This window comes from Colobus angolensis, unplaced genomic scaffold, assembly GCF_000951035.1.
Source record: "Colobus angolensis palliatus isolate OR3802 unplaced genomic scaffold, Cang.pa_1.0 Scaffold2, whole genome shotgun sequence".
Lineage (NCBI taxonomy): Eukaryota > Metazoa > Chordata > Mammalia > Primates > Cercopithecidae > Colobus > Colobus angolensis.
In genome coordinates, this window is record NW_012115154.1 from 3,403,810 (window position 1) to 3,429,338 (window position 25,529).

Sequence of the window (25,529 nt, forward strand, 5' to 3'; positions counted from 1 at the left end):
AAGATTAACACAGAAATTAAAATAAAATTTGTAGATGAGGAGGAAGGAAAATGGTCTAATTGGAGAGGGCAAATGGTGGGCTTTTAAGATACCGAGGTTCTTTTTTTTTTTTTTTTTGACACAGTCACGCTCTTGTTGCCCAAGCTGGAGTGCAATGGCACGATCTCGGCTCACTGCAACCTCTGCCTCTCAGGTTCAAGTGATTCTCCTGCTGCAGCCTCCAGAGTAGCTGGAATTACAGGTGCGAGCCACCATGCCGGGCTAATTTTTTTTTTTTCCTTCTAGTAGAAATGGGGTTTCACCATGTTAGCCAGGCTGGTCTCGAACTCCTGACCTAAGGTGATCTGCCTGCCTTGGCCTCCCAAAGTGCTGAGATTACAGGCGTGAGCCACCGCACCCGGCCTCTATTTTTAACCTCGGTGGTAGGCACACAGATCATTATTATTTTATTCTTCATACTTTTTGTACAGTCATGCTTTCTGTAAACTCTTCTGTATGACCGATTAAACATACACACAATTACACAGCCTTATAAGGTGGAAGTTCCCTCTTGTTACAGAAAAAGCAACGTTTTTATTGATATGCCCATCTCAGGACTCCCTCCCCATCCCGCAAAAAGCCTTGATTACAATTTACTGGCATCTGAATATTATTTGTGCATTGGTCCATCATTTTGCAGTACAATGTGGAGGTTCAGGAGACTGAAGCGAAGTTCAAGGGCAAAGAGAGCCTGTCATTTCTAGTCCTCTCCACTTACCCAGGGAAATTTTGTTAATTTTACAAAACAATTTACTATCCACTTGGTCACCATCTATTTGTGGGGACATTTATTTGAGAATACCATGTTTAAGTTTCTAAAAATTGTGTTGAAACTTTTAACAAATTGAAGTACAGCGTAAAGGTAAGGATGAAAAAAACCCACCTGAAAACACAGAACGTATAATCTCTATTTAGTTGATCCGACAAAGCTTCCCTTAATGGACATGGCTGAAAATATGCCAGTTCCTGCTTTGAGCTTCTGAATGCATCCCAAGGCAAGACATACAAACCACACAGATCCTGGTGTCCTGTTGGGGAACAGGTAACTTTTATCCCCTACCCTCTTTTGGTCAGTGGTGCGATCATCGCCCCATCATCAGGTACTTCCTAAAATGGTCAGTCATAAAAGATGTGTCTGTGGATCATCTACATCAGTGTTTCCCGATCTCTTTCCCATCATGGCACTCACAAAGTGGTGCCACTTGTGTGACACAGTGGCTGCTGCTCCTGCCAGGTCTCCCTAAAGAGAATCAACATCTCAGCATGTCAATAACCTCTCCATTACTGGCACATGAGGCTTCTCAGCTGGGAAGGCTTGGCCTGCATAATACAATAGCAGAAAGAGGAATCTTCTACTGAAAGCCACTGGAAGAGGGGTTCTTGAGGACAAGGTGGGCTGAACTTCAAGGATGACACTGACTGACAATAAAATGGTTGTTTATCCTCCACTTTCTTCTTCTAAGCCATCCTCCCTCCCTATTGTTGAAGATGTAAAATCAAATGGAAAGTCTGATGGCTACTTGTCACAAAATCTTTCAAACTCACATGCAACAAAACGGAAAAACAAAAACAAGAACAACCCAAGTGTCATCATCAAGTTTTCTGTTTTATTTAAGATTTTAGTTTTAATTCTGAAGAAAGAGGTACATTTCCTTGTTTTTAGTTTTAGCGTCAGGTTATAACCAGGTTTCTGTTTTCTTTTCTCCTGTCTTTTCAATACTGCACAAACGTCCAGAAACTACAGGGTTAAGTAAAAGCTGCAGGCAAGGAGGTCAGAGATTTGCTCCTGATGGTGATCAGATGGCCCCAGAGCAGTGCTATCTCAGAGTGCCCTCGTCAGGTGAATTTACGGTAAAAGAAAAAAGATTCCGACAGAGGAGAAGGACTGAAGAAATCACTTACATTTCAGCTCTTATATTATTAATAGGTATTAAATCTGTGAATACTTTTTTTCTTTAAAACATTTCAATTTACTTTAAATCTAAAGCCAAAAAAATTTTCTCCTTTAAAAAAATTACTTCTCACCTCCTTATAAACTCTTTAGCAATCAGCCAGTTACTACTACAGATGAATTTGTCTTTCCATCAACTTCCAATACATTCTTTTGCTTAACGACACAATCAAGTCCTTGCCATCAACTTGCCAAAATAATTAAAAATTAATTTAAAATTAAAAGCATTTTCCCTGCAATAATGATAAGCTGAATACAAGATGGATGCTAGGACCACTGTTTTCCCCCATGCATTTAGCAATCTCACGTAAATGAACCTGGTTTTCAAACTTCTGCAGTTGATAATGCATTTACTCGACCTTTCCTATAGATTAATCGCCATTTTCTGCTAAGCAGATTATGTCATTATTATGCGCAACAGACAAACAATAATTTTCTAAGTATTGAGACTGCCCTTTGATTTTTTTTTCTCTCCTTAAGAAGGCATTTTTAGAAACATTCAACAGTGTCACTCAAATGCTGGATCAACAAAAACTTTTACGATTAATAAAGAGATGGTAATGACCCTGTGATCGCATTGCATCTGGGGGTAGGGAGAAAAAAAATTGATCAGGTACTGGATTCTTCAGAACATAAGAAATGAGAAGGGAGCTGTGGGTGGTGGGCTGAGAGGGAGAAAACAAAGTGGGACAAATCCTGCATTTTCTAATGGTTGCTCCTCTTTGCCTAATGGCGGTCCAGTGTTGAACTCTGTAGTAAATCTGTGGGGGTTTTGCTGGGGGGTCTGAAGGCCGTCTGAAAGCCTGGGGGTGGGGAGTGGAAGCTGGAAGGGTTTGAAGGAGGAGGGTAGGGATTCCAACTGGCTCTGTGCAGCGGGATCTGTGTGCTGAAGGGGGCGCTGTGGTGGGTCTGTGATGGAGCAGCGCTGGGGCCGTCCATCTCTGTGAGGGCCTGAAGGGATTTTAGCCAGTGTGGAGGATTGTCATCTTGAAGAGAGTCTAAACTGTTTCCTGAAGATGCTGGAATACCTAAGGAAAGAAAAGAAAAAAGAGGGAAAATGGTGAGTTTGTGTGGAAAGAATAAGGTCATCAAACAAATTTAGAAAACAAAACCAAAAGGAAACACAGAAGAGATTACAATTTTAAACTCCTTCCACATGAGACCTTTTAAACCTTCTGTTCCTTTGATCCTCCCCCAACAACCAAGACTTATTGTCACACAAACCCATGCCTCCTCTTGAACTAGACTTAGTCCCCCACTGTCACAGAGGCACAGCTGCAAAACACCATTCCCCAGAAATGCATGACGGCATTTCCCAATTGTGCTTTTCTTCCTCTGACAGGGATGCGTAACAAGACAGCCTTATAATAGAGAGCTTTATAACAAAAAGTGGAGTATGTTCCTTATAAGAAGAGTAAGTCAGATCCTTTTGTACTTTGAGGCCTACAAAATACACATGTTGCTAGACGTTAACACCTACTTAAACCAGAAGAAGCAACCTAGGCACCAAATGCCTTCTTATTAATACACAACTAGGCCGACAGGTTAAATGAGACTTGCATGACCCCTGAGAACGAAACAAGCCACTCCACACCTGCAGCTTTGTGAAAAGAAGCTTATGTTGAAGAGATCTCGGTTTTTATTTTATCTGTGCTAAAAACCAAACTGTTGGCAGTCAGTGGAGCTGAAGGGAGTGAGAAAGTTACCTGTGATGATGGCTGGGTCTGTCCAGCTGCCAGGGCTGTCCCAACTCAGGCTGTCGGTGGTGGCAGTGTTGGAGGTTGGTGCACTGTGGTTGGCGTTGGAGGGGGAAGAAGAATTGGGCAGTCCACCAAAGTTGATGTTAATGTTGGGTAGAAGTGCCCTTAGCCCGTCCTGCCATTCCTTCATATTTAAACTCTCTACAGAACTGCTGTTGTCTGGGAGATTTACCAACAAAAAAATGAAAGATAAAAAAAAATAAAAAGCTACGTTAGAAACATATGTTGTTCTTTAGTGGTTAAGCGGGAGAAGAATTATTCTTTCTTTATTGAGCATTTAAAATGGGTTGTCCTAGCAAGATAAACTTCATTAGGATTTTGCTCGTGAGCTCAGAGCCCCTGAAGTAAGTGAGGAAAAACCTGCTCAAGGATCAGGAGAGGGAACTTCTTGTCTCTCTATAGCCTCTTCACCATTATGGGTTTGTAAATCAATAATCCAGTTTAAAGACTCAATGCTCCAGAGCACAGTTTAGTTCCAGCTACATTATGAAGTTTCAGTTAGTGAGGCATTTAGCCAGCTGAGCTGATTTACGCTATAAAAAAGCCAAGTCTGCAAAGTCCAATATAGGAGCTTATTTCTCAGCCCATCAAATGGAAGAAAAGTCATTTTATGAAGAATAAACATAAGCAATAGAAAAAGAAAAATAATTAAGTCCTTCTTGATTATAAAACTGGCAATGTGTTTCAGAAGAGAAAAGCAGTAATGAACAGGCTTTTGAATTTGAAAAGAATGTATTTCCATTTAGTCACTAAGGCCAAGCAAGCAGGAGCTGACACCTTTTAGATGGAATAATGTCCAACACAGTCTGCCTGCCCTACTCCAACAGTTTGACCGATCATTCACAGCCTGAGTCCTGGAGCCCTACAGTTTTCTGGGTCTATTTATGAATAGCATCAAACATGAGAAGACACTAGCAACATAAAAAAGGCTTTTTATAAATTGTGACTAAACTAACTTGATCTACTACCATCCAGAATCCACATACTAAAACTAACTGGCTGGGGGGAAAAGGGTGAAGTATAACAACTACTTAGATAATTGTTTTATTTAACAAATACTTAGATAGCTGTTTTATTGAAAATATGAATGTAAGTCAAATTACAAACTAGAGTTTTTGAAAAAAGCATAGAAAAATATTTCTGATTCTACAGAATTGATTAGCAATCAACGCTGAGGAGGAGGAAGAGAAGGAGGAGGAGGAGGTTCTATCAGGCACGATCTATGCTATTTAGCAAAATCAGGATTTTCTTTTTGTAATTTTGCTTTCCACCAACCACTGATCTATGCGAAATTATATCATGTTTCAACAAGTGAAGCATTTAACTCCATTGACCTTATTTAGAAAAAGATAAAAAACTACAACTAAACTGAACAAAGGTCATCTCTGAACTTACTAAGATGAAGAAAAAGCTCTCTAGGCTACATAAAACAAGACAACAGAAGGGAAAAATAAATTCTCCCAGCCTACTTTCATTTCATAATTGATGTAATTTACTAAACCTCACATTTCTTATATTTGCATATTATTTTACATTTGTATTCAGTTGTATGGTTTACAAGTCACTCTAATAGTCAATTATTTCATTTGATCTTCACAACAGCCCTGAGAGGTAGGCAAAGGAGGATAAATAATCTGCATTTACTAGATAAAGAAACAGACTCAGGAATAATTTGCCCAAGTTCACAAAACTTGTTATTGAGAACTTGAACCTGAACCCTATCTGTCCAAAAAAAAAAAGGCAAGTAAGCTTACTCTCTCTCGATCTACTCTGTACAGACTATTAATTTTTTAAAGGGTCAAATATTAAATGGAAAGTCCAGGGGAAGATCCATGATTGAAAGGAGGCAAGAGAGAAACACAGAAGCATTATAGTATGCCCACTGGTCATGATTTGAAGAGAGATATTGTGACTCAAGGAAGGAACTGGACTTTGTGGCCAGGAGAAAAAAATTCTAATCAAGAATACAATCATTAGTTTCCCCCTGGCTCCCTAACTACATGAGACACAAACAAGATCACAAATTTAAGTCCTAGAACACTCTCAATTACAGGAAGGTTTACGGCTATGCAACATTCTAACTTTTAAAGCAGTCAAACTGTCAGGCTGAATAACTTAAAATAGCTTCCAATTAGGCAAAAACAAAACAGGGAAAACTTCCTGGAAAAAAAATAAAATCCCCCAGAAATAGAAAGATGATGTATAACTACATGGGACAATGTTCAGGAGGATAAATGCTCTTACACCGAGTGGCTAACGTCCCTAAGAAGTCCAGGCAAATGATGATCCCCCCTCTTCTACTGACTAGGGAGAGAGAGAATATCCCATAAGTCAGACCAGTCTGCTCCTAACTTTTGCTTTACCATTTAGTGAGCAATGAAATTGAGGAACATTTAATTTTGCATTAACAGAATAACACTTGCATTTACATAAATCTTATTTGAAAATCAGTAATAAAGTCAAAAGACAATAAAGGCAGAAGGGTTATATGAGAACTCTCTGTACTTCCTACTCCATTTTGCTGAGAACCGAAAACTACTCTTAAAAAAGTTTGTTTTAAGGGACATTTGTTCCTGTAATTGTAGACTAATCAAATCAAGCAAGAGTATGTTAGCCAAAGAAATTCACGTATGGCACATGATGCAGAAACAGTGAGAAAGTTAGATCCTCCCAGGTGCACTATGATTACAGGATACCTTGGGAAATAAATTAGCTAGTTTATAATGCAACAATCTTTACACCCCTCCCCCCAAAACATCATCTGCCTTGACATTTTGGGAGCCTGACAGCATGGGTGTGTGGCTTACAGTAAAGCTGCAAGTGTTACAGGGAAGTAGAATGATGCTTTTAGCTCTTGGAATAGGACCATATTCCATCTAGCTTAGAAGAAAAGAAGTTTATTTCACTGTTTTTTCCACTATTGCTACGCCAAGTGTTGGCACAAAGAAAAGGTGAGAGAAAGGAAATCAGCTTAATCCTAACCCCATCAAAATAGCTCATCTCAGTCCAGCCGTACCTGAAGTCACCTCCTTGACTCCCCATTCCCTCCCAATGACCCAAATTTGTCTTGGCTGCAAGGGCTTCTGGCAATTCCATTCTTTGAAATACATACAGCAGGGTTTATTAACCTCATCACTACTGACAGTTTGAACTACATAATTCTCTGTTGTGGAGTGCTGTCCTAAGCACTGTGGGAGGTTTAGCAGCATTGCCGGCCTCTACCCACTAGAGGCTAGGAGTACCAACTCCCCAGTTTTGATAGCCAAAATTGTCTTTAGACATTGCAAATGTCTTCTAGGGAAATAAAATTGCATCTAGTTGAGAACCCGAACCACTGACACAAAGGAAGTCAATTCCTTTGCTTCTAGGGCTCTTAAATGATCTCACTTGAATGCACATTTTCCTTTTGAATAGTACCAGGACTTTGACCACTGACTCAACTTGATGCAAGTTCATTTTCTTTTATTTATACAGGACTTCACACTGGAGTACAATTCAACGTGTATAAGTCAGTGGGTTTCATAGAGAAAACATCGGAGATAGGTTGTATAAGGCATCTCTACAACTGGCTGTCAATATAATTTAGCCATGTATATCCCAGGACCCCTAATTCATAAGTAAAAATAACACCTGCCTTACTCTCTCGTAAGGATAAAAATAAGAGAAGGAAATGCAATTTGGAGCACATTTATTACTTGCTAAATGACTAACAACAAATGCTCCACTGGTGGTCAATACTGAATGGATATAAACTTTCCAAGAAGCTAAGTATTTCTTACTGCCAGGAACTAGCCCTGTGGACAACTCTCCTTTTAGGAATTTAGGAATAGCGCCCATCATTCTCAGCGGTAGTGTGAAGTCAATCTAATAATGAGCCTTCTCATCGCTAAAACATTACAAAGATACCAGAAAGTACTTTAAACTTACCATAAGATGTGAAAAGAGCAAGCAAAGTATAATAAAAATCAAGTTACCAAACATTTTATATTGAAAACAATATTAATTTTATTTTTAAAGTAATTAGTAATAGTATAATACATCAGGGAAGGAGTGTTTATTCTTAAAGAATTGATAATATATTTAGATGCTTTCTGATGTTAAAAAATTTTACTTTATGGCATACAAGTATGTACAAAAGAATACTATTTTCGGTTCTAAACCATTTGAGGGCAGGAAAGGGGGTCAAGTTGTTGGTAGTAGTTCTATTTTTCAGTGCAGAACTCAAAGGCACACAATTTAAAGTACTTTCAAGATGCCATGTGCCACACTTTCATATTCTACTGTGTAAGAAGTATCAGTATACTTTGTTTGCCTGCCTCAGAAAACCTCTTATTAAAGAAGAAATTATAGTTAAAATTCTGCTACTTTGCTGGTCAAGGTAGCAGAATCCATAGTAAGCCGATCATGATGCACTAAACAAGTTGACAAATCTAGTTTTTAGCAACAACAACAAGTTTAAAAAATCAGTATAAAATGCATAGATTAAGACCGCCAAGCTAAAAATCAAAGCAACTCTTTACTGAGTGCCTACAGTGTGCGTGGAACATAAAAGCACTTAAATCATGACCTCTGTTTTTAAGGGGCTAAAAGTCTAGACAGTGGGACGATGAAAATACATGAAAAGTTCAACAACCACATCTGAAAAAGCAACAGAAGAAATGCCCAGGGTGGTATATGATTAAAATATGCTACATAAGTTCAGTAAAAAGACAGGCCAGTTGGGACACGTATGGGAACATGTTGGTGGGTGAAGAACAGTAGCATTCGTGGAGTTGCCATTTTAGTTACTACATAGCTCTCCCCCTCCTCCCACGCCAAACCTGAAAATCTCATAACAGGTTGAAACTATCTTTAGTATTTCTACATAACACTGTACTAGTCCAACTGTTTACTAGGAAGTACACAGAAAGGCATTTTAAACAATGACTATCTTATAGACTATACTTCAGAATGAATTCTGACATCAGACCTTTCACAGAACACTGCTTGGGTAAGCACACGCCGTTAGCATTAACAGCATACAGAGTGGGTATCCCCCCTTTCTGTTCTCCAGGTTAACTGTAATATGTTAATTATTATGAAATGTAAAACTATAAATAGCAAAATGTGGGCAAATCTGCTCATAACAGTAACCTTGTCACTGGCAATAAGCCAATGAGTTTTTCCAGCTGGCATAAAAGCTTCACCTGAAAGAATGGAAGTTGAGGGGGCAGGGTACCAGGACAAGGCATCCTTCCTTCCCACCTTGATTTCATGTAGTTTACATATTAGGGCACTATGTAAAATTTAATTTGAAAAATAAGATCTGCTGCTAAAAGGGTAAAGACATAGAAGACCTCTGCATAATGACAACATATTGAGATAAAACACATGTAAAACAAGCCCCCAAACAAGACAATTCCAGTAGATATGTTTCCACGAATATATTTTTGTGCCACCAAATCAGGATATTGTGCCTTCTTGGAATTCTTGCCTCTATTTTAATTTTGGTACCACCTCCTCAAGGTCTTCTCATTGAACAATAAATATACCCCTACTGGGTGTATTTATCCTCAGTGAGGATGTCTCTCACTGAGAGACCCAGTCACAAAATACACCTAAAAGTGTTTATTCTGCACTTCAGTTTGTGAGCCACATTTAATGGTCATTACCAAAAAGCTCAATACAACCTGATTTTTTCTAAAAAGCTTTTGTCTTCCATCTTCACTCTTGTCCTTTACAGTTCAAAACCACATGCTCCAATGGTTAGGTTACTTAAATCTTTCTTGGTGCAAGTGGCTACACAACAGAAACCTGGTTCCTACTGAACTCTTTGCCAGTTAGACTTTCAAATCTTTGTGCATTTTTAGAAAGACATAGGGAACAACCTGTCCTAGCTCCTGCCCCCACACCCCTCCCTCTTACAGATGATCTCCTCCCAGTTTTGGGATGGAGTGCATCTTCATCAGTATTTGATTTGAACAAAGTTTAAACTTCTTCAAACCTCAACAATGAATCTCTAAGTGACTCAAATACAAATGATTCATGCTGAACTAAACTTCAAAGAGCAAACAAAATTTGTCATGTTGAAATTTAAAAGAAAGCCTTCATAATATAAGCATACTGTACATCAGGGCAGTCACAAAAATCTTTCCAATTTATTAACTAAAATATGCAGAGAAAATGACTTCTCAGTAAATGAATTGTTATAGACACACATTATAAAATCAGTTTATGAAAAATGTTATTCTAGTTAAATACTTTACACTGAAATTTCTAGAACTATGTTTATTATAAAGCAAGACAGACCAATACTGCACTAGGTCACAGACAAAATCTTAAGGGTTTAATAGATCTGAAAGTAGAGTTTGGATTAAGTGCAAAAGCTTAAGAAACCAAATGAAAAAGAGTTCTGAGCAGATACAAAGAACCTGAACAAAGTAACAGCCAAAACAACAACAAAAAAGGCAAAAATTGTTTATACTAGTAGAAAGAAGCAAAAATGACATAAACAGAAAAATCCAGATCCGCTGCTACATATGACTTGTGCTTTCTAAACTTTATTCCCTCCATTCTCCTTGCCTAGAATGCTTTCTTGTTCTCTTCAAGTAGTTTTTATTCAATCTTCCAAAAGTCAAAGTCTCTTCTCTTCCACTGGACAGCACTTAGGGTCTGAACTACTCATCTGGCAGCACACTGTGCCGTGCCATCAGCTGCAGTTACTGTCCACCCTTCCATGTACTCATACTTCACCCTCTCACAACTCCACTGAAAAGCCTGATGGGGACATCCTGTACATTCTTCAGCAGGTAGCTCAGTGTTTTAGAAATGTTACCTGCATCAAGATATCCACAGACTTGAGGGTCTGACTTGAGAAGAGCTGGAAAGTGACTTTCCCCAATAAAATCTGTTTAATTCATATCTATATAATGCTGTGAACAGATGGTTCTCTCCAAAAAGATGCAAAGCTTTCTGAATGCAGGAGGAGTAAGTTAAGTTTTGGGGTCCAAGAGGCTTCTCTGCATGTAAACTGAAGAAAATGAGCCACTAAGATGATATGTTTTTAATAGCATTTCAGATGCCAAAACACAAGCAAATACACTTTTGTAGCATCAAAACTGTTTAAAGAAGGAATGCTTTATTAAAAACAAATATTCTAGTATTATGTGTACAAGATATTAAACAAAAGTCTCTAAGATATATTCTACCCATTTTTCTACTCCAGCCATTATTCCTTCACTCACTAGGCACTTTATGTACTCAATTACTTTAGTATCAACAATCCAATAAGGTTTAGTAGTAGGTTCATTTTACAAATGAGGAGACTGAGTAGGTGCTGTAGTTCCAAGAATTTGTCCCAGGTTATAGAGTTAGTGTTGCAGTCAGCAATTAAAATCAGTCTGACTCCAAAGCATTTGTTCTTGCCATCAAACATACTACCAACAAGTCTGTGTCCTGGGCAGGACTCATGGGCTAATTAGAAGGGAAGGGCAAATGTGTTTAAATAACTACAACATGGGATAATAAATGCTATTCTAGTATGAGCAAAGACCTGTGGGGCATAAAGAAGGAAGTGAATAATTCTTCCATTCTACATGTAGGATAAATGACGAATAAGAAAACATCAGAGGAAAAGCAGCTGATGTGGAAGAGGGAAAGGACATCCCATAGAGAACACAGGGACACACAGGCCACAGGCAGCAAACAAGAAAATACAGTGGGAACATTTCAAAATATAAATAGATGTGTTTTGCATAATGTGTATTATTCTCTTCTAAAATGTTCCTATAAAGATCTATAAATCTGTCTTGAAGGAGAATCAGATTAATGAGAACAAGAAGAATCTAGATGGCTGCTTTTTGAAGGATCTAAGGAATCAGAATCTAAGAAACAAAACAAAAATATTTATGTGCAAAGTTATATTAAAAAAAGAGGAAAAAGTAAACAAATTTTAATACAAAAGATACATACACCCTTAGAAGCATCACAGACTGGATCAGATGAGACCTGAACCAGAATATGTAAGCAACGCTAAATGAAGGCAAGGGACAAAAAAGATTCATTTAAAAGATCTGTAAAACATCAAAGCAGCAGCCTGGAGGGAAGCTTTTAAGTGAGCACAAAACTGAGCAGCGACCATGAACAAAGCCCTGTGAGGAGTTCCAAAGATGGTCAAGGGAACGTAAAATAAGGAGACAATACACAGATCACCAGAATATTCACCCAACACTACTTCCCCAAAACAAATGACAAAATTGCAGAGACATAGAGGGTGTCAACCACCCTAACATCTTTGAAGTCTAAATCGGCTAGAAGAAAATAAAACTGACAAAACATTCCTTGCTGACGATCTCTCTTTTCCAAGGTGAAAGTAAGGAAGACAACTTTTATTCTGGACTTAATTCTGACCGACGAAGAACTGGTTGGCTACTGCAAAAACAACAGAAACCCTAGGAGGATGTGACAGAATTTTAGGATTTACAAAAGCAGCGAATGAGAATAGTTATACTTGAGTTCTTAGATGGCAAGCATCCTCGCTATTTTGCAAATACCACAGTGTATTACAATCATCTGTTTACATGTTCACTTTTTACGACTAGATTTTGAGCTCCTCTAGAAAAAGGACCTTGATTTAATCATTTCTATGTAGTAAACAATGCCTGAACCTGAATTTCAGCAGGTACTTTATGTTTCCTAAACATATAACCCTGAACATTGGTTTCCACGGTTTTTTTTTTTTTTTTTGGAGACGGAGTCTTGCTCCGTCACCCAGGCTGGAGGGCAATGGTGCAACCTCAGCTCACTGCAACCTCCGCCTCCCAGGTTCAAGCAATTCTCCTACCTCAGCCTCCCAAGTAGCTGGGATTACAGGCATGCACCACCACGCCTGGCTAATTTTTGTATTTTTAGTAGAGACAGGGTTTTGCCATGTTGGTCAGGCTGGTCTCCAATGCCTGACCTCGTGATCCACCCGCCTCAGCCTCCCAAAGTGCTGGGATTACAGGCGTGAGCCACCGTACCCGGCTTGCTTCCAGGTTTTTTAAGAAAACAACTATCCAAAAAAGATAGGGAAAAGGATGGGTGGGAGTGGTCCCATGGTTATAGAGAGCAGTGATTCACAGGCCACAGAAGATGCTAAAACATGACATTTTGACTATGCAGTAGTAAATGAATCTATAAGGAAAAGAAAATTAGAGGAAATCTAAAGAAGTTGGTTGTTACACAGGGAGAATCTGATGGTATTAGATTTGAAAAGAAAGAAAAGATGGGTAGAGGTATATAACCTACTTGTATATAAAAGTATAATTCTTATGGATTAAAGTCAGAATACATAATGATCTGGGGAAAGTGAAAAATGCTGAAAGCAAGACAAAGCTATGTTTGGAATAAGGGGAATATCAAGAAAGGCCACTGCTCAGCCTGATGCCATATTAAGACAGGAGAAAAGGCAGGGCAATGTAGTTCCATGTTCATTTTGCTTCCTTCTATCTTTAGGTAAGAGCATGATCTTCTAACCAAAAGGACAGATTTAGTAATGTGAAGAAGGGAACTGTTAAGTCAGGAGAGACGCAAAGACATCACAAAAGCATCTACTCAATTCAAATGAGTTTAAATCTTTAGACTGAAAATGAGTTTTATCCCAGGCTCTTAATCTTCACAGGTGAGAGCACAAAACCACTGTTAAACAAGTACCAGAAATGGAGGAAATGGCAGACTCTAGAAGCAACATGCTTAGAATTATTATTTTTTTTATTTTTATTTTTTGAAACCAAGCCTTGCTCTGTCACCCAGGCTGGAGTATAATGGTTCGATCTCAGCTCACTGCAACCTCCGCCTCCCAGGTTCCAGCGATTCTCCTGCCTCAGCCTCCTGAGTAGCTGGGATTACAGGCACTTGCCACCACACCCAGCTAATTTTATTTTTTGTATTTTTAGTAGAGACGGGGTTTCACCTTGGTTGACCAGACTGGTCTCAAACTCCTGACCTTGGGTGATCTGCCTGCCTTGCCTCCCAAAGTGCTAGGATTACAGGCCTGAGCCACCATGCCCAGTCTAGAATTAGTTCTTCAGAAAATTCTAAAACATTTGGGCTTGATGATTTCTTTAGAAATGAATATGATGGGTTTATCAATCACTGTTCTGTCTGCTTGTGTTTGGGGGTAGTTTTCATGGGAAATAATGTGTAGCATTTCGACCAGAACTCAGCTTGATTCCACCTAAAATATACAGGAAATTTAATTCTGAAATTGAACAAGTAGTTATAGAGGTTCCGCTAACAATTGTTTTCCATTGGAAAAGTCCTTATATATCCCACGGCCCACTTCCTTTCCCCTTCTGTTGCCCATCAAAACTCAAAGACTTTGTAGTTAGTTCTGTTCCCATCCCACTGATTGCTCAATCCTCCCCAAAAATGGAATAAAGTTATCAATGAGGGTCAAAATGAATTTTCATAAAGAACAAATTCTATCAAAGTAATTTATTCTTTGGATAGGCTTCCTAGGATGTCAGAAGTGTAATATATCTGGAATATGTCTTGAATTCAGCAGTTTCTGGTAAAATTTGCTGATGGTTCCCTTTTGGGATAACACGGTAAAGTATAGCATGGATAACAGCAGTGTTTAGATGAATCTACACAGAATATGAGATACTGAGTCAGCCTAAAAGTCTCTGTAATACTCTTGGCTTATATTTGACCCCATGCTTTTTATTATACTTAACAAAACCCACAAAGTTCATTTAAATATGCAAGTGGAAAGCCAGTTCTACAGATGACAGAATAGCAGAAACTACAACTATTCTCAAAACTCTTACATTCTTTGACAAATGTTATTAATAGTGTTATTAATAACATGCATCTATCATTTTATAATCACATAGTTCTTTCATAACACAAACTAGTAAGATGGGGATATATAAACAGGATACATTCTAATAATACCAAATCCAAACACATACAATTTAACAGATAATTAGATTTTTAAAAATGCATTCAGAAAGGGCAGAATGGAAAAGATCTAACCAGTAGCGTGTATGGGAAAAGGTCAAGTGGTTTTGCTTAATAGGCTTATGATACTTGGTATGGCAACTGGGTAATGGAATGCCTAAAACATTAAGACCATATAAAGAGATGTACAATGTCTAAATTAGCAATTGTATGACCTTAGGCAAATCACAAATGATAACCACCCTGCTTCTCATTTATCAAATGGAGATAACTACCCTACAAGATACTTTTATAAAAGAACTCTGAAAACATAAGGGAAAATACAAATATTAGTAACAAATTTTAATAAGAGATCTATTATCTGATCATATGTGGATTATTATATTCAAGTGTGAGCTTCATATTTTACGAAAGGAAACATCAAGTCAAAATGTGTGTAAAGGAGAATTAGACTGAGAGAATTCAAAATCATGTTGAGTGTGGAATGGTTCAAAGAAGTGAGGCTGTTTGATCTACATCCAGAAGTTAATAGACAAGTGGTCTTCATGTGTTTAACAAAATGCACCTAAGAAGTACAATTGGAAAAGACTTTGGCTTAACCAAGACGAAAAATTTCTAACAATTTTACCCTAAAGAACTCCCTACCTAGCAAAGTACGAAGCTCCTAAAACATCTCAGGAGTACACACGAAGCATTCTGAAAAAGCAGGTATTAGAGAGACTTTCTGAACTGCGTATATGTGTTTCACGGAAGATTTACCAATATTTATATATTTCAGAAGCATTCTGAAAAAGCAGGTATTAGAGAGACTTTCTGAACTGCGTATATGTGTTTCACGGAAGATTTACCAATATTTATATATAGATTTATGGGTATCACAAATGAGGAATCACTTGATAAGAAAAATATGTTAGCTTTTTTTTTTTAAGGTATGTGTTAGGGCTGGGCGCAGTGGCTCATGCCTGTAATCCCAGCACTTTGGGAGGCCGAGGTGGGTGGATCACGAGGTCAGGCGTTCAAGACCAGCCTGGCCAATATAGTAAAACCCTGTCTCTGTTAAAAAATACAAAAAATTAGCCGGGCACGGTGGTGGGCACCTGTAATTCCAGCTAGTTGGGAGGCTGAGGCAGGAGAATCGCTTGAACCTGGGAGGCGGAGGTTGCAGTGAGCCGAGATCGTGCCACTGCACTCCAACCTGGGTGACAGTGTGAGATTCTGTCTCAAAAAATAAATAAACAAAAGGGGTGTGTGTGTGTGTGTGTATGTGTGTACAGGGGATGTTGGAAAAATAAGGAAAAGTCAAGAGCTGAGGTTTCCCAAATTCAGAGGTTAAAAAAAAAGGAAGAAGAAAAATTAATCACATAGTGAGTGGGTGATGTGTAGGGGGCAAAATCTTAACAATGAACACCACAATGCCAGAATAGAACCAAAAAATGAATTATAACTCATATGCAAATGAATCTGACTGAATGCTTCCAAAAGTCCAGATTAACACAAAACAGATCCATGCTTTGCAGGCCTCCAGAACTGACACCACTTTCAACCATCAATTTTCCTTCCACAAACATTTATTGCATGTCTACTCTGTACCATTTTCTCTGGAGCTTGATGCTATGACATTCTCTAACAGCCTCCTAAAAGCCATGCTGTTCTTCATTTTTTATTTTTTAAGGCTAGTCAAGTGAAGTTCTGCTTATTTCTTAGCAGATCACTCGGGACTGGCCATTCCAAATGAAGTCAGTAATAGCTTTTGATTGTTTAGTGGCAATAAAATATTTTTATTGGGGCAGAAGTTTCTCTTCAGGCTTACATTCAGATGAAAGTATTTTGCTTCCTATACAGCAAATCTCTTTATGGTTATATATCTATTGAAATTCCTGAGATTGCTGATGTTCATAATTTTCCAAATTAAAAGACTCTCAAGTTATCTAAAAGTTATTTAAAACATCAAACCCAGTTCTTTACTGCATTTGATTACACAGCACACTTTTATTTCAATAGTGAAGATCAGTCAGTCTTATCTTTTTCTAAAAGATGGCTCCTATCAGCATCAAATTGTCTTAAGCATTTAAATCAACATAACAAAAATCCCAAATAAGAATAAAATTTTCACTTTTCTGAAACATCATTTTAACTGACAGATTCTTCATAATCCAGTTATAAGCTTCATTTTTAGAGAGTACTTTTTAGGCATTAAACGATGATTTACTTTAATTTCAGAAGAAAAATTATTTCAGAAAATGATATAACTTCATTATTTTATAAAACTAAATGAAAAGGAGATGGATATAGTCATGGTGATAAACATTTCCAATACAACAGACCAAACATACATCTTTAAGAGTTCTTTCCCATTGTGCTAGTTACCCAAACCAAGAGACATTTATTAAGGTTTTCAGATTTTTTTAAAACAAATGTCTGTTTTTTAAAATAAGCATTTATATTCTGAAATTCAACTACTTTAGCTATGTAAAATGTGTGATTAAAAAATAAGGCTAGGGGAAACTAAAACGCACATTACTAAGTGGAAGAAGACAATCTGAAAAAGCTACATTAGTTTTAAAACTAATCTGTACTTTCTAAAAACGACCCTGAAACGCCTGTGTGCCACCTATTCATCACCCAGATCATCAATTGGGTTCATCCACTGTAACATATCTGCTCTGGTGGGGGGGGGTGCTTATAATGGAGAACACTGTGCATGTGACAGGGGCAGGGAATGTAATGAGAAGTCTCTGTACCTTCCACTCAATTTTGCTGTGAGCCTAAAATAGCTCTAAACAATAGTCTGTTTTTTAAAAAGACTATTTTGCTTTTTATTCCTCCTTACAGTATATTCACATACTAGGGGAAATACAAACTTTTGTTTTCAATTTGCAAATGGTGTCTCAATCTAAAAGGAATTAAGTCTTAATAACACATCTTTTCCAGACCTATATGATGATACTCCTGGGGAAGACAGAGTTTCAAAAGACCCTGCATTCAAAAATTCATATGCTCATCACATCACTCGGGGGCCTTAGTTTAAAAATCATTTAAAATATATAATTATTTAAGTGTTCATCCTTAGCTATAATTTATAGTTGAATTAGGGACAGATTGCCAGAGACAATCTTGACAGAACCAATTCTCAGTCAATGTTGAATCTTATTTCAAAAGAAGAAAGGCAAAAAAGAAGAATAGATGAAAATATTTTCAAATACAAATCAGAAACTGCAATATTCTTACTTCAGATATGCTAGAGCTATAAACTGAATTAGAACTGCTTTACTGAAAAAAAATGTATTAAAAACCACATTTGTAAAACTTTGAATTTTAGTCATATTGTTGAGCAGTGTTGACCTTTTATAAGAGCTAGAATTATCTTAGAAGTTGGGGAAGCTGAAAAATGCCCAAGTTTTACAATGTCAAAAATCTTTATTGATTCAGAATTTTACAGTGCCGTGGTCATTCCCCAATCTGCTCCAAAATCCAGACTATGGTTTCTGTTTAAATGTGTTGTTTTGACTTAAAAGAGAGAGAGGGCTAGGCGCAGTGGGTCATGCTTGTAATCCCAGCACTTTGGGAGGCCGAGGCAGGCGGATCATCTGAGGTTGGGAGTTTGAGACCAGCCTGGTCAACAAGGTGAAACCCTGTCTCTACTAAAAATACAAAACTTAGCCAAGCGTGTTGGCCTGCACCTGTAATCCCAGCTACTTGGGAGGTTGAGGCAGGAAACTCACTTGAACCTGGGAGGCGGAGGTTGCAGTGAGCCAGCATCGCGCCACTACCCTCCAGCCTGGTTGACGGAGTGTCTCAAACAAAATAAAAATAAAAAAGACAGAAGGAGGAAAAAAAAAAAAAATATATATATATATATACTCATTTAGGATCAAAGGCAGTTTGGAATAAGCTGAAAGGTGAGTAAGAGTAGTTACTGGGGAGACAGAGGGTCTGCTGACTCTGGTAATTGAGTAAAAAGACTGAGAAAACACTTAGTAGACTGATGGGGAGAGACCTCTCTCCTTTGAAGAGGGAAAACTGGCTAGGCACGGTGGCTCACGCCTGTAATCACAGCACTTTGGGAGGCCAAGGCGCATGGATCACTTGAGATCAGGAGTTTCAGACCAGCCTCGGTAACAAGGCAAAACCTGTCTAGAATACAGAAACTAGCCAGGCGTGGTGGTGTGTGAACGTAGCCCCAGCTACCTGGGGGGCTGAGGTGGGAGGATCACTTGAGCCAGGGAGGTCGAGGTTGCAGTAAGCCGTGTTTGCACCACTGCACTCCAACCTGGGCAACACGGGGAAACCCTGTCTCCAAAAAAAAAAGAAAAGAAAAGTGAAAATTCAGGCCTGTCAGGGATCCAGTAGGAAAATCATACAGGTAGTGTACATTAAGATTTAGTCATGATCTCCTTGCTAATTGTGGTAAATTACATGGAGAAAGAAATTTCTTTGACCAAAGAAAAAGAAACTGGATAGAGAGGTGAACGCAAGCTATCAGAAGGAGACTCATAATAGTCAATAGTTAAAACCTGAAAGCAAGTTACAAAACAAAGGTTGCAGGGCTTTGTGTGTTTATTTGGAGATTACATAAAATCCTTGCTTATTTTAATAATATGCTTCATTTCAATTAGTTACTACCATTTAAAATGCAGGTGAGGTCTTACGAGTTTACATCTATCAACACTGGGCAGACTAGAAACCAAGATATGTTACAATTGTCTGGAACTAGGGGAAGACTACAGGTAGATTAATTAATTACTACAGGTAATTAATAAACTTAAATGTTAAGTTTAGAAGGAAAAGGAAACCTATCTGGTAGCAAATCTTACTCTAAATGGGGACTGGGGGAAGTAGGGTATGTGTGTGTATATATATATGTGTGTGTATATATATGTATATCAGACATCCATAATCATGAATTTTACTAGAAACTAACATTTTTAATAGAGAAAACCCAAGTGGAACTATGGCTGTAACCAAACATTCAGTTTAAGGTCAATGACAAAACTTCCTACTTGGCCGATGAAGTCATAACCCACGGAATCTTTTACCTTTAGCTGGATACTAAACATACAGATGTAATAAAGGAAAAAATAAAAATAAATAAATAGTTGTCAGACTTCTTGCAAATGGCAACATATAACACGACAATGTTTTAGAACAACCCACTAAAGTTCTAGATCACTACTTTCGGTTCCATTGATACATTATTTCAGTATGCAAGTGTGATAAGAGTGTAAACGCTAGTGCAGTCCTTGGGCCAAGATCTCACTATATTAAGAAACAGTGCTAGGCTACAAAAGTTGATTGCAGATTTCTTGCATTTCTTCTTGGAGATGGTGACAGCATTATCATCTTTAAATCCTTGTGGAGCTCTGCCTGTTTCCTTATGCTGAAAACAACAACTTCCTTGATTGGAAAAAAAAAAAAATCAAAAGATATGCTATCATTCTACATGGTGTAGCACAGGATAGCTCTTCTTCAAAGATGAATCTGAGATCACACCTTTAGTGTGTATGTAATACATCTTAGTGCCATTACTACACATTTTTTTCCATTTTGTAATATTAGAGATGTCACCAGTCTAGTGGTTATGTGTGTTGGCCCCTAAATTCTCTTTGGTACTGCAGAAAAATCCTGGGTAAATTAAACTTCACCTGTTTTACTCTTTTAGTTCTAACACTGGTAATTATGTAGTTACCATAAGTTTATTTTAAGAGTACCTGCAAGGTTACAATTTTTTCCCCTGCTAAAGTTACTCTAAGATCACTGGGCCACATTTAACACAGGGCAGCTTTGAAAACCTACAGGATCTGTGACAACAGCTGCCAGCTGGTGGTCATTTTGAAAGCCTTCAAATTCATTGTTTGCAATGATATTCACAGTTGTAAGCCCTTGACTTGAAAGAACTACTATAATTAAACTGTAAGACACAACAATGTTTACAGAAGAGACAGATTCTGAATCTTAAAAGTTTTTTCCTCCACTGAGTTACAAGCATGAAAGCACATTTACATGGTGAGGGCTAAAGAAACTGTTAGAATGTGACTACAGACAAATCTCAATCCTTTGAAGCCTTGTTTATTATCATCATTGCTATTACTTGGTCTTTAAAAGGATTGTTAAAGACTATATTTATTTATTCATAGCTCTGAAGTGTCATGATTCCAAAACAAATCATTCTTAAATTATCCTTTCCTTGGGTTTTCCCAAAGACTGTGTCATAGATGGCTATCTTAGTGGTGGGACTGGAATTTGATGAGGAAAAGCTATGAAATATCTGTTCAGAAAAAACATGACCAGGGTGAAGTGGGCACCAGTATTACAACCTTATTGCATTTAAATAAGGTCTTTGGTTCCTTCAAAAAATAATTGGAGAAAGACAATAAAAATATGGCATTTATCCTGAAGATATGAATTAATTGGGACACAGCAAGAATAAATACATGAATAGACATAGGTCATAGGTCACCGAAATGACCTGAGACATCTTCCTCTGCTACATTCATTAAGTGGAGGATTTAACTGAAAATTGCTTTATATAAAAACACACACACGGCCGGGCACAGTGGCTCAAGCCTGTAATCCCAGCACTTTGGGAGGCCGAGACGGGCGGATCACGAGGTCAGGAGATAGAGCCCATCCTGGCTAACACGGTGAAATCCCGTCTCTACTAAAAAAAATACAAAAAACTAGCTGGGCAAGGTGGCGGGCGCCTGTAGTCCCAGTTACTCGGAAGGCTGAGGCAGGAGAATGGCGTAAACCCAGGAGGCGGAGCTTGCAGTGGGCTGAGATCCAGCCACTGCACTCCAGCCTGGGCGACAGAGCAAGACTCCGTCTCAAAACAAACAAACAAACAAAAAAAACACACACACACATTCAACTGCACATGCATACAGAGAGCTAGGCTTATGGTTTACCTTTGCTAAACAAATGCTTTCTTACATAATGCTAATTAAATGTCATGAAGACAGTAAGACTGTTACTAGCATTTCAAAGCTATTTAGAGTTGATTCAAACATTTTTACCACTCAGAAAAGCAAATCTCCTAAGTGTCTCTTGCCTTGAGCTCCTTGCACTGCCCCCCACCACCTTTTTAAAAGGGTGTATAAAAGTTGCTTGATTCACAAGCTTAAGTTGCAGTAGTACTGCTGTGCAGAAATAGGAGTATTTTAAGGTTTAATATTTGCCTTTTAGCCTACTGGGTAAAACACAGAGTCTAGAAGCAGCTATTACCACACAGCCCCAACAAGGAACAGACTAAAATTCTTTCAGCAGAGTAGGTTACTTACTCTGCTCTTTTACCATTGAGATAATTAAAGAATGGTACTGGGTCACTGCATCATACACTTTAAAATAATTAATTGAATGTTATGTGAATTTCACCCACTATAAAAAAGAAAAAAAGGTAATGGGTGCATTAAAGGTTTTATAAATTATATAAGAGGAAAAAGCATTTTGGGATGTTGCTTTGTAACAGCACAATAGTGGGTCTAAGCACCCAACAGGAGCTGGAATAACAAAATTGTTATAAGCACAGTATGTTCCAGGGTCAGCTTGGAGCTTCCAGGAACCTTTAGAATAAAGGTAAAGTGGGCTAAGACAGTGAAGTCAATAGCTGCCTTAGGAAGTGTGGTCAAGAGGAACCTGGAGAAAAGGAACTGGTTCTCAAGGTCAACAACTTCAAGCTGTTTTATGGAACATCTGGGTACTTCAGTCCATTTCTCAAGTGGCTTAGGTTACTTAGGCTTGTTCTCAGTTCTAGGTACCTAAACTCGATTTCTCTGTAACTCAAACCCAGAGAAGACTCTCTAAAAGACCAAAAAACAGAGTACAATCTTCTTAATGCTTCTTGAATTATCAAGAGTGATTCTTTGGAAATAGCCCCTGACTAAGAAGTGGAAGGCTAGTATGACCAGCAATGTTAGGTGGCTCGATTACAACTCACAGAAGCAAATCACAGGGTGGTAAGGAGGTCCAAGGAGCAGTGGCTTCTCAATCCATCAGCAAGGTTTCACAAACAGTATTCTTGAGCAATGATTTGTACTTTGAAGCATTATCCTTTTTAAATGTCACAGTTGGTATTGCAGCTGACATATATGGAGTGAGTTTTAAAATACTTTATTAGAAAACTAAGGTTGCTTCCAAACTGGGAATATTTGCTATTAACAGACTAGGAGAAAAAAACAAAAACAAAAAAAACACAGTTGACCCCAGGTATCTGGGCTGGGATTTTCACATCTGTGGATTCAACCAACCTCGAATAGATAATATCTTTTTAAAAACTGTGTAATTTATTAAGCATGCAGATTTTTTTGTCATTAGTCTCTTAAACAATATAGTATCACAACTATTTACATAGCACTTACATTGTAATAGGTATTAGAAGTAATCTAGAGATTATTTAAAATATACAGCCTCCCATATATGTGCAGGTCATATGCAAATACTACACTATCTTATATTGAGGACTTGAGAATCTGAGAATTTTGCTATCTGTGGAACCAATCCCCTACAGATACCTAGAGATAACAGTATACAGTATCTTCACCCTGCTCTACTACCTCTTCAGCAATTTTTTCCTAGAGGTCACCTCCTAAGTACACAAAACATAAGAAACAAGGGTAAATTAGCCCAATATTTTGTAGATTTTATTTATTCATATAGTACATTCTCTTTGGGGGAAATTATCAAAATATTTTTATAACCTGTTACAATAAAATTATTAATTTATCTCTACTGTTCACCAATACCTTATTTTTAATTCTTATTTGATATATAAATAAAGCAGAATGACCTACCTAAACCAACTATGTAAGAAGAGATACTTTCCCTTCATAGGTGGAAGCCCATTTTTAAAAAAGCTTTCCAGTTTGCCTGTGAGTTTGGGAGAAGCTATATTACCTGTAGTAAGGGCTCCACAACTACCAAACTCATCATACACCATACCTAAACCCTCTCTCTAAATCTTTCACATCATAAGTAACATTTCTACCAATCCTTCACACTCACTGGGGCTTGATTACTTACACCTGTCTCATCTCATCCCTGGCTTTTCCTGGTCCTCCCCAGCACTCTGCTTCCATGTCCTCCTACCATGCTTTGAGGAAGGCAGTTTTCCTTTCATCATTTTCAACTCACTGGAAACCTGACCCAGGATTCCCCAGGTGCCCAGCTGCGGATGAATGGAATTGCTTCCAGGCTTTCCACAACTCTCTCTCACATAGTTTGACTTCCTACACTCATGGAAAGACTGGAGGAGAGAGTATAAAGGGTTACAAAAGACAAGCTTCTTTCCAACCTCCAGCCCTCTCCTTTCTCTGGTTCTCAATCATCCATTTAGCACTGAGTGGTTATCACAGTGACCACAGTCTCCCAGTTATCATTCCCTTAGCAACACTAACATGTTCTTTGTCATTGTCAAAATCTAAAATCATTCAACTCCCTTCCACATCACTCACACCATTTCTTCACAGGAAACTGCCTTAATAGACTCTTCTTGGCACAAGATCATGCATTTCATTGTGGTCTTCTTGAATGTCTCTATGTCTTTGTCTTTTTCCCCTTTTAACCAAACTCTCAATATTCGCTTTTTCCACTCATGCTTTGTGCTAAACCAGAGGAACATACAAAACCATATATATTTGAACTTGAGAGATCTTTAAGCTGACTCTTATCTTGCTTTATATAAAAACATACAGCAACTATTTACAATGCATTTCTGGGCTTATTCTCACAGAAGACTTTTTTCTTTTTTTACATCTCCTTCTTTAACAAGCTTCCAATTCCACTTTCACCCCCGTTTTCAAATAATGCCTTTTAGTAATTACTCATATGAGCCCTTTCCTCAATTCTCATCTTTCTCTTTCTCCAGGTTCTTCTTGCTCTTACAAGTCACAGAGGAAGATACAGCCCACTTCTCTTTTTTCTTTTTTTTTTTTTTTTTAGACGGAGTCTCGCTCTGTCGCCCAGGCTGGAGTGCAGTGGCGGGAATCTCTGCTCACTGCAAGCTCCGCCTCCTGGGTTCACGCTGTTCTCCTGCCTCAGCCTCCTGAGTAGCTGGGACTACAGACGCCCGCCACCAAGCCCGGCTAATTTTTTTTGTATTTTTAGTAGAAATGGGGTTTCACCGTGTTAGCCAGGACGGTCTCGATCTCCTGACCTCATGATCCGCCTGCCTCAGCCTCCCAAAGTGCTGGGATTACAGGCGTGAGCCACCATGCCTGGCTGCCCACCTCTCTTAAGCTAACCCACATGCTCCTCTCAGGAGCTTATCTCTTCCCACCAAAGACATCTGTTATCCTACTGAATGAGCTATCTTCTCTTCAACCCTGCCAATCTCTTCCTCTCAGTTGGCTCTGTATGGTCTGCCTTTAAATATTTAGGTTCTTCTTCTCCCTTATATTAAAGCAATGCCTTCTAAGATCTACCATCCACCTAGTTAGCATCTTATTTTTCTCTTCAATTTTGTTGTCAAATGTCTTAACACTAAGTAGTCACTGATTGCTGCATACATATTCTTGGCATTTCCTCAATCATCCTAAAACGATGGGCTTCCATTCTGTACCTTTCTCTGAAAGTTACAGTTTTAAAGATCATCAGAGATCTAACCATATCTGAAGGCCTTTTCTCAGCTCTTATGCTTTCCAATTTCTAATTCATAGTTCTTCTCCATTCCAACTACTACTGTGCTAGTCTAGGCCAACTTATTTGCACTGGCCAGCAATGGCATATTACTGGAATTACTTTCTAACTAGTCCTAATTGCAATCAAATCTATTACCCAACTACTCTTCTTAAAATGCTATGATCAAGCTACATTTCTGCCAAGAACTTATAGTTCTCTATCACTGACCACATTCGCATCAAGAC

The 25,529-nt window shown here is 38.2% G+C and overlaps 1 protein-coding gene across 4 annotated transcripts in view; it reads right to left on the reverse strand.

Annotated features, from left to right (window-relative positions):
- Positions 1–1,624: 1,624 nt before the first annotated feature.
- The window catches only part of CNOT4 (CCR4-NOT transcription complex, subunit 4), a 155,752-nt gene continuing 131,847 nt past the window's right edge, over positions 1,625–25,529 (reverse strand). For 2 of the 4 annotated variants that reach the window (XM_011941248.1, XM_011941247.1), the window contains exons 11-12: positions 3,697–3,909; positions 1,625–3,018 (exon numbers count right to left, since the gene is read on the reverse strand). In XM_011941248.1, coding sequence (XP_011796638.1) covers positions 2,717–3,018; positions 3,697–3,909 — 515 coding nt within the window. In that variant the 3' untranslated portion in view covers positions 1,625–2,716. The remainder of the gene's footprint in view (positions 3,019–3,696; positions 3,910–25,529) is intronic. The other 2 variants (XM_011941251.1, XM_011941250.1) reach the window with 1 other exon arrangement.